The following is a 10,712-nucleotide window of genomic DNA, read 5'->3' as shown; positions in this document are numbered from 1 at the left end:
CATGTCCAGAATGACTAATGAGTGCAGTGTTTTATCTCAACCTGTTTCTTGTTGGCAGTGGATGTAGCAGCAGGTTGAAATATGTGTCATATAGCTAACGCCCTCTAGAGTCGGGTAAAAAAAAAAAAAAAAAAAAAAAAAGAGACAGTTTATCAGATGAGGAGTAAATCCAACAGCAGAATCCCTGAGCTAGCACCTTCAAATGTGTCAGTCAGGCTGTTCACCTCTTTGACGGATGTGGTGACAGAGGATGAGTTGGCAGCCGGCCTGAAGCTCTGACAGTCTCACCTGCACAAGTGGAACCCAATATATCAACATCGTGTCACATACAGAGATACGCTAAGAGCAGAGATCCCTCCAAGGTCCTCCAAAATCTCGGGTCTTGTGAAACCTGCATGGAAAAGCAAGATTATGGGAAGCATAGGAATGTGTCCTTGGATTAGGGAGCATTCTTGGCCTATGAAAGAGGGAAATCTGAGCAGCAGAATACCACAGAAGACTTCAAAATTGCTGTGACTTGCTTTTTGACACTGAAAAATTTTGTTGGAACATCAGTATAAACATTCGTAAACAATTATAACAAGCTTTGAGAAACTAAATAGTTTAGTGGTTTAAGAAGGTGAGATTTGAGCCAGCATGCTGTAATAAATTACACGCCATCCTGGGAACTGTAGTACAGTACAGCATTGAGCCCAGTGCAGTACAGTAAATTACCCTTTTTCTCTCTGTATAGTGACCTTGGCATGCCCATCTACCAAAATCAAGCATGCATCTCAGCTGCAGTTAGGTAATCCTTGGCAGAGTCTTGCTATTGTCATAAAAAAATAAAAAAATAAAAAAATCTAAATTTCACACATATTACGTGGTGTAATAGTAATAATAGCCTGGGATTGTCTGGGAATATATTGAGAAAGCATGAAAGTAGTAGGCTCCAATAACTTTCCATTTATCCAGAGAAATTATGCTCCCACACCTCCAAGTTGTCTCCAAAACCTGACATGCATTTTTGGACTGTGTGCAGTATGCTTACAGTGTTTCGACAACAGCTATATTCTGTCTGAGTCAGGAATAAAAATACATCTTTCTCTGGAACCTTCCAGGCAGAATGGTAGTTCAGAAAAAAAAAAAAAAAATTTAAATTGCATTCTTCAAAGCCCTGAGGCCATCCAACTCTCTTCCTCTCTTCCCCCCTGGCTTTTGATTTCTGTCCACACTGTTTCATCTCTGTCGGTGTACACTCTTTGAAAAGTTTGAAGGGATGCAAAAAAAAAAATGCAAAAGTGGCCAAAATACACAGTAAAAAAAATAAATGTGTGATACTATGAGAATGAAGATGGTGCCTCCTCGCCTCTGCCACACCCTTGTCATGCCAACGCTCCAGATGTCATGGGAACCGATAACAGCTGGGGCTGGTACGCGCAGGCTGCGTGTGAAAGGCTGCTCCATCTGCAGAAACCCAATCCCTCTGTGAAACCAGCGAAGGATTAGACACTTTTGATAAGGTCCTCGAGACATTTCTATTACCAAAACACATCTGTGGGACCAACAAAACAGAAAAATGTTTACTGTATAAGTGCATTTCTAAATGTTCCAATCGGTGCACCATTATCAGGAAAAGTACGCCTTCCTATAATACAGCATATTAGGAAGATTATCTGTTTTTGATATAATCAACCCTCAAAGTAATTCAGCAACTTCATTACACTTTACACAGCATTACCAGTGAAAAGCCATTCATTTACAGGGCTTTACTTGATTACCAAGTTGAAGACGAGCAATTTAAGTAAAAAAAATAAATAAATAAAAAAATTCACAGATTAATAGAGTTGTGGTCTCACTGAGGTCATGGTTTCTTGAGGAAAAAAGGGGGAGGAGAAATACTCCGAAAAAAAACCCTGTACAGATGCCAAGCCCAGGACACTTAAATTTGAGGGGTAGCAAAGCAAGGAAGGCATGTTTCACTTTTAGAGAGCGCTGACTTTACCTCATGCAGATGGTGTTGTAGTCCTGTGAAGTCGGTGACCTCATAGGCTTCTGTGTGAAAGACCTGCCAGGGTTACCAAATGGGAATTTAAAAGGGCCGATAGTCTGCTGATTTTGCAATCTTGTCGTTTACTAAAATCGTGTCAATCGGAGATTTGAAGTCGCTACTGTACTCGAAGTGTCCACCTCCAATTAAGGCACAGGTGGAACAGCCATGTCCACTGGCTCGGCTGCAAGTGACGCTGAGGACGATGAGACATGTCACAGAACAACTACCAACCCTCTGGAGAGCACTGGCCGGAAGACTACCTGCTATAATCCCAACCGGTACTCGGATGAGGAGTTTGAAGATAACGGTGTGGAAGGGAGGAACAAGCAGGAGCGCAGACTCTCCAAGGCGCACCAAAGGGAAGCGCGGCAGTCGCAGAGGAATGCGGCCAACGCCAGGGAGAGGGCGAGGATGAGGGTGCTGAGCAAAGCTTTCTCCAGACTAAAAACCAGCCTGCCCTGGGTCCCAGCGGACACCAAACTGTCCAAACTGGACACGCTTCGTCTTGCCTCTAGCTACATTACCCACCTTAGACAGCTCCTGCAGGATGACCGATTCGAGAGCAGCTTTGCGCACCCAGTCAATCTGGTATGAATGTCAAACTTTGCCAAAAAGCATGCTCAGAAAAGAAAACAACTTTTAAAGCAACACATTTCGCTGTATACTTAGACAACAAATGTAAAACCACTTTAAGTGTCCTTTTTTATTGACTTCATGTTGTCATTTTTGTCATTGACATAAGCACAGAATATAGTATTTTTCTTTTCATGGACCCAATTGTAATTCTGAAAATTTGTGTTGGATGTGTGTTTTTTAATTTTTTTTGACTGATAAACCTGTTGTACAACTTGTATTTTGCTTTAACAGACCTGGCCCTTTATGATGACAGGACGGTCTGAGGAAGACATCTCATCAACTGTAAGACTTTGTGGAGCAACAGCATAGACAACCTCTCATCATGAACCAGCTCCAGAGCCTGAAGACACTATGACAAAAAAAAAAAACTGAAACAAAAAAATCCTCCTATCCAATCATCTTTGAAAAACTCAGTGTGAACCCTCTTACCCCCTTATGTCTTCAACAATGAAATTGGACTGTAAACTGTGTTGTTTTGTTGTGTGCATATATGCTGATGTGTCACATTTACACTGAGTGTCACTTCTTCATTTATATTTGATTTTAAAAGACTGGATTTGGGTTTTGCAAACTTTGATACTTGTCAACCTTGTAATGTGTGCACAGTCATTAAGCATTATGGCGATTGTTTTGATGCATAAAACTGTTGGGAGCTCAGTCTGTGTATTAAATTGAGTAGTTGTCTGATTAGTATGCTGGTCTTGGAGTGGATTCTACAAAACCACTTCATCATATCTGTTTTGCCACTATTGACAATATTACAATACCCAAGATAAGAATTCTTCTATTTTGTGGATGTATTTATTTTGTTTGTGCTTTAAAAAAATTTCATGTCAGATAAACAAATGAACTAACAATGTCTTCTTCTCTCCTTGTGTCCAATCAAACCAACATTCATGATTCATTCTAAGTTATTTAGCAGTGTGTCATTGTGTATCAAGTTCTTCTGTTGAAACTAAAGCATAGATGGTATCTTATAATGCAGGGTGAACAGCTCCATCAATCTTGGTGGTTGACATGGGATGTCTGCTGCAGATGAACCTGCAGCTGCACCTTTCATTCGCTCTGAAAAGCAGATTACAAATGTGGGGATATTTATGACAAGTGCCATTTAGGCAGGAGAACTGATGTTTGTATGGTTATCTTTGTGAGGACATTCCTCGACATAATGCATTGCATGGCCCTTTGCTTTCCTCCAAACATCACAACTAAGTCCCTAACCCCAAACTTACGCTAATTCTAACAGTAACCCTAAAACCAAGTTTTAATTCGCAAACAGCCCTTTGAAGGAGAGTGAGAAAGTGATCATCGAGGAGGTCCTCACATTGCCAAAATGTCACCATTTGGATGGTCTAAAACTGGCAATGGCCTTAACAATTATGGTTGTACAAGTAGGCTGCACACACACACACACACACACACACACACACACACACACACACACACACACACACACACACACACACACACACACACACACACACACACACACACACACACACACACACACACACACACACACACACACACACACACACAAACATTTGCCTAAACGTCCTCACAAAGTATTTGTCCTCATGAATGTTTTTTTTTTAATGAAAATCCACACAACTATAGAAACACATGTAGACACACACACACACACACACACACACACACACACACACACACACACACACACACACACACACACACACACACACACACACACACACACACACACACACACACACAATAATGATCTTTCAATGTAAGAAAAATCTGTCATAAAAGGTATAAATTAGTTGTTACCCAAAATATATAAAAATGTTGGTCTAGTTTCTGAGGTTGAATGAATTTATATGCTATTATAACTAAACCATTTTTCAAATCAGCGGCATCTACTTTGGGTTGTACCACATGACAACTCATATCTGCCAGCAGGAGTCTGGGGATATTGAGCCTCCAGAAAAAAAATGAAATTTTTCATATTTCAGTCAAAACAAAAAACAAAAAAAACTCTCATAAGATACTGGTCAAAAGTTCAGGGAAAAACTGAAGGTCACCGTCAAATGAACAAATGCAAACTTTCACATCCTACTTGCACAAATGCACACTCATAGACATCCACACTTAGTCGACAGAAAGGATAAGAGTGATCTCTTGATCCACAACTCCTTTTATCCCGTTAAACCCCCAAATGATGTGAGTACAGATGGATTGAGATTCAGGCCCAGGCAGTCTGGAGGGACACTGACAAAACTGTTCAAGTAGAGAAAAAGACAAAGAGAGGAGAGGACGAGTTTTCATCAGGTTCATCTAGACTTGCAGCTGTTGCTGTGTTGGTGAGTTTCCCAGAAGCCTGAACTGCTCTCCTGGGAGAAAACTGTCCACTCTGCAGGACCCGCACAGCTAATGAGCTGCCTTCTCACACTCCCTCTGCCGCTGTTCTCGTACCATCCACTTCAAACGCGGCACCGAGGGAAAGCAACTTGTAAATGTCCAATGTGCAACTTGACTGCACTGAAAATGAGGTGCCACTAATTAGAACAGGGCATGTCAACTAAATGATGTTATTTGGGACTGTCAGTGAGCTGGTCTCAGTTTTTTTGGGGACTGAAACTTTAGTTTTTCACAAATAATGCCAATTTGGGGGAAAAAAAACTGTGAGTGGTGGAATTAAAGACATGTTTACACCTTAAGGTGAAATTGTGTTGCTGTAGCAAGTTGTATTTAAGGTCATGCAGTTTCATATATTACATGAGTGGCATCTAGTGGTGAGGATTATGAACACAAACCAAACCCATGACAGACTACATACCGGGGTGAGCAGAACAAAAACCTAAGAGGAAATGTGTGTAAAATGTTTAGAAGAGAATTAATATTTCTGTTTTCTAATGTTGAAATAGTCACTTTGTGTAAATTCTGATTTGGAGTAAGTAAGAAACTTGTACAAAAATATTAAAGAATTCCACAATTTCTCAGTAAAACCAAAGTATCTTTGTTGTTAAATGTTGTTCCACAGCAGTAAACATCTATCACTGTTAAAAACACGACAAAGAGTTTAGCCGATAAAACACAAAAGATAAGTCCTTCAAACTTGGCTTACCAAACCTCCACTAAACTTTTTCTTTTAAAACACCAATGATTCAGAACAAGATTACATTGTTTCCAACACAAATTTCTGATTGTTGATATGAGTGCAGAAACCCAGTTGTTCTTACTTGTTTGAAGATAGATTGACAATCATTGCTAATTATTGAAAATATATAGCAACATTTATACTTTTTAAAAGAAAAGTAAGTGTTCACGTTTGAATGCAAGACACTGTGACAGGTATAGTATGAGATAATAAATAAATAATAAAGAAAATGGTGGTTCGATTTAGATACTTCAGTTTCAGGGGTTCTTGCTGTCACACTGTCACACTGTCAGGCCTCTCTGGGATACTTCAATATAACAAAGTCATTGTTATTGACATCTATTCTATAAGTCATTATGTCTGCTGTGAAATTAACAGATTTTTATATATCTTGTTTTGAAATTGCTCTGTGTAGAAAATAAAAGTGGCAAGACTAGTAGAAGACAGTGGACAGATTTTTGTTTCTAAGATTTGTAAATTAAAGCCAAGTGTGTAGAAGGGACTGAAAGCCTGCCTGATTTCCAGCTGTCTTAAAGTAATAAAGCTTCTCTCGTCGTAATCTTAACCAGGTTTTAATATGTTCAAAGGTATAACTGTTATTATGTCTGCTGGACATGGAATTACAATTTATGGCCTCTAACATACAGACTGACATCTTGAATTTCAACAACAATGACTCTCTACGTCCAGCAGAGGTCAGCACATCTTCACAATGGTCACAGTTGGACACAATCTGAAAAATCTTGCTGCCCTATTTGATAGCAAGAGTCGAAAAGCCTCAAGATTATATTTCTACTCATCACAGTTTTCAGTTTTTAAATGAGTATGTAGCAAGTTTTCTTTAACACAAGAGTTTAAATGAGAATACAACACTACATCTGCCCTTTTGCTCCCTGTGTGGATTCCACGCTGAAACAATTTTTTTTTTCAGTATCATTATCATCCTTTTTTTAAACCTGAGTTTTAAATGAATTCAGGCTGAACACATTGTTCTGATATAAAATTGCATCGTCAGCCATCAAAGCTCAGCACAATCCAACTTTTTTTGTTGTTTTTTTGGTACAACTGAAAATTGTTTCATTTAAAGAAGAATTTCCATGAACAGGAAGGAACTATAGGTCCAAAGCCAACATCGGGGTTCAGTGAGGATGCCTTTGTAGCTGCCCCAAAAACACTAATTTTAGGCCGTACAGCCTGCAGGATTCCAACCTGGATGCTTTGAGCTTCCCAAACCCATTTTCAGCATGTTTGTTATTCAATATCCAGTCACTCAATATCACTAATGAGAAAAGGGATATGTAAATCCCAAACTATTTCAATCACGTTTGCCTAATGTATACACCCCTCCACAGGGAGATCAGTTCCTCTCCTGTGTCCAGGCTTTGTTTAGAAAATACATTCTTTCCAGGTATGAAAATGTTGACCCCTGAACCTACAACTGTCATCCGACAACGCAAATTTAAGGTAACAGTTGCTTTTCTACAAATTGCTGTAATCATGATTATTGCGGTGTGATTGCAGTGCAGCATGATTGTATATATATTTTTTTTTTTTAAATAAATTCTTCCCACAATCACTTTGTGAACTGAGAGTTTGCATGCACTGAACATCTCCATGAATGTGCCCATGAACCCAACAGCCACAAGTTTAAGGACACTTGCAACAGATCCAAGAGTTGGGCTTAGATTGGAGCAAGCAGTCGAAGGAAGTGTTCATCTTTCTGATGGTCACGTTGAATGATGCTGACATATTTGTACGTGTACAAGTGGATGTTTGTGTGTCTTTTATACCAATTTTTCTTTTCACTCTTTTGAGTAGATACGCAGAATCTATGTGTACAACTGAACACTGTAGGCTTTAGGACATGTCATTTAAACAGGACTATGAAGTACATTTGTTTTGGGACTATTTTATGGTGTGGATTTGGTGTAGCAGTGAATTTTTCCAGCAGCACGATGATGTACCTGGGACTGACTACATTAATAAATAACGGTCTGGTTCTTCATCATTAAGGAACCTCGGGCAAGAGTGTGGTTCATTCATGTGTTTTAACAGATTATTTTCATCAGATATAATAAGCTGCTTTGTTTGCTGTTTTGGGTATTTCCACTTGTTTGGCTGTAAGAAAGAAAACTATACAATATCACCAGATGAAAATGCTCATTTCTAAGTTGACTATAAAAAAAAAAGAGACCAAAATAAAAATCATACGCACGGTTGTCAATGTTGTGGGAGATTTGAGGGCATACATACGTACATACAGCAAATATACTCATGTCCTCTGGTGTGTAACTGTAAATGAAAGCGAGACAGACACAGAAAGAAGGAGATCTGTCTTGTGCACAAGACTTCCTGTTTCTCTGTGGAGATGACACACTCTTCTGTTAGATAGATGATTGGGTTACAGCACGGGACTGGTAGCCTCCTCTCAGGAGAGAATTGAGGCTCTTTGTGGCAGGATGAGCTGGACAATCTGAAAGAAAAGGTCGAGCCAGATGGAGAAAAAAAAGGAGTAGGAGAAGACAAGAGGGAAGATGGATAAAGGAGGAGGGGTGAGGAGTGCGCAAGGTGGGGAGGGTTGACGAAGCAACACCCACAGAAGCCTCACGGCCGTTTCTCGGCCTCAGCTGCCATTGTTTCCCTAAACCGAGTGACAACACACAAAGCGAATATCAGTGCTGCTGTACTGCCTACTGACTGAGACAGTTGCTGAGCTGCTTGGGTGGTGTCCTGGTTCCAGCGCTGCTGCCAATAGAAGCCAAGAAGAAACAGATATTTGTGTTTGCTCTCAGGGCATGTGGAGCAATCCAGGCCCTGTTTACAAGGACTGGGCGGTGCCCCCTGGCTTATTATCTTGTCCTCACCTTTCTGTCTCTCTCACAAAGAGATTTACAACACCAGCTTCTTTCACTGGGCTTATTTTACATACACACGGGCTGCATATTTTTCCCATTGTCTCTGAGTTTCTGGGCATTCAAGGTGTGCTTAGCAGGCATGCACATTTACAATAAAAACAAAGGTAAACATTTTTTCTCCCATAGATAGAAAAATTTAAATTCACAAAATGTTGGTTTTGCAACGAGGGAAATTTTAGCCCACAAAGTTTTTTGTGAATGTATCTTTTTTTCAGTCATTTCATAAAGTTTATGACAAAATAGAAAAAAGAAGGCAAATTAATTATTAATATTAGCTTTAAAATAGTGGATATTAGTACAAATCTAAATGGAAAACAGACAGATAAATAAAAATATGACCACAAACACAAGAACCAATTCATCGGTGTCACTGACTTTTATGTGTAATCTTAATGAGGCCAGGAGAATTTGTTTTGAGACAAGGTTTCACACTAAAACCTCTTCACCTGCCTAAATAGCTTTCACACAGTCTGAGCTGGTTCCACTGCTACTCCATTTCCCCTCCGGTAGCATATTCTCCCCGAGTTCATCTTCTGATATTACAAAGACGGCCACAACCTGACAATGGAGATGATATTTTCCTTTACAATGGCTCCCAGTCTCTGCTCTGGGCGAAGGCTCAGTAAGCAGCCCGGGTTTTCCCATCCCTGTCAGACAGCAGCCCAGCCCAGTGGAGAAATGAGTCCCCAGGTTGCTTAAAGGCCCAACCTGTCAGCGGTCCAGAGGGATTAGCCATTCACAGCCTCCATATTGTTCTCCAGGCCACAATGGGCTGCATGGGGCCCGACCCTTTGTCATCAACTCTGTTGTGAACTTCTGCTGGGGCAACAAAAGTGTAACACACCTGCAACCATGGATTAGAACTTTTTTTCCACATTCTCCTTCTCTTGTTCTCTCTTGTCTTTTGCCTTTTCTTCCCTGGCACGTTGCCCGTGGCTGTGTTGTCCACATCAAAAAGGCATCTTTCAGACTAAAACTAAACAGAAAGAGAAAAAAAAAATACTGAGACCGACAAGATGCTGAGCAGGTTTTTTTTTAAATTTTTTTAACCTACTTTTGTGACTCTACCTGTGGTTTAAAAAAAGAAAATTTATTTTTGCTACATATCTGTTGAAATGTTGAAATCATTTCTTATGTTATACGGAGATCCTGCACTGTAATCAAACATATTGCGTGTACTGAATTTTTGTAGAAGTCCAAATAAATATCAGGAAGTATATCTTTTCCAGGCATCAGTCTTATTTTGACATCCGCGCGTCACCTTTAACCTCGTTGAGAAAATGTTCTGTGAAGGGTCTTTGACTGCCACATCCCAGCAACTAAACCTCAAATCCAACCTTCTTTTTTCTAAGAGGCCTGAACTTTTCCTGACCACATCAGAAATCAAAGTGATTTCATGGTCATCACATAGAACGTGATGTCCTAAAAAAATCTGAGTGGAAGGGAGAAATTTATTGGGATCTTTTCTTGTTTATTGCCTCTGAAGACAGCTTTGTTTGCACAGGTGCAACAGAAAATTTGGGAAAAAGAGAGACACATAACTGAATTTTGTGTAACTGATATTCGTATTTGTTGCTTTACAAAGTTTAGTGGAGGTCAATAAACTGTTACTCCTCTTTATGATTCATTTAAAATTTGTTGAATGTTTGTCTATAATTAAGGTAAAGTTTTATAGCACAGGTGAATCCTGCATTATCAGACACGTCTCATAAACAGCAGTCATATTCCACAATAAAAATCCCTGGTGAATACATTTGGAGGATGTTTATACAAAATATTTCTTAATTTAGATTTTTACTCCTTTTCATTTTTCTGATGTCTTTTTGAAAACTTTTTGATAAAGTTCTGTCTGAGGATGATATCGGTCTAACTTGGCCTCATAAAAGTTTTGAGTACAATTACAGCATTCTGTAATTTAGTCGAACAAAGAAATGAGATAATCCCAAACTGCTTACTTAGAAGTAGTAGTTCCAAAAAAGGATGTAATTGTTTGTACTTTTTCATGTTG

At 39.5% G+C, this 10,712-nt stretch overlaps 1 protein-coding gene across 1 annotated transcript; it reads left to right on the top strand.

Annotated features, from left to right (window-relative positions):
* Nucleotides 1–2,197: 2,197 nt before the first annotated feature.
* LOC138623782 (musculin) lies at nucleotides 2,198–2,626 on the top strand. The gene has a single exon (XM_069703471.1). The coding sequence runs from the start codon at nucleotides 2,198–2,200 to the stop codon at nucleotides 2,624–2,626; it is 429 nt and encodes a 142-aa protein (XP_069559572.1).
* The last annotated feature ends 8,086 nt before the right edge of the window (nucleotides 2,627–10,712 follow it).

The sequence above is a fragment of the Brachyistius frenatus genome, unplaced genomic scaffold (assembly GCF_029030835.1).
Source record: "Brachyistius frenatus isolate BFR_SWC_R1_liver_20210118 unplaced genomic scaffold, ASM2903083v1 Contig_47, whole genome shotgun sequence".
Lineage (NCBI taxonomy): Eukaryota > Metazoa > Chordata > Actinopteri > Embiotocidae > Brachyistius > Brachyistius frenatus.
This window is presented reverse-complemented; position numbering and strand designations above follow the sequence as displayed.

Bases quoted from the DNA above. Each gene is read 5' to 3' on its own strand.
- LOC138623782 (XM_069703471.1), top strand. From the start codon at position 2,198: ATGTCCACTGGCTCGGCTGCAAGTGACGCTGAGGACGATGAGACATGT.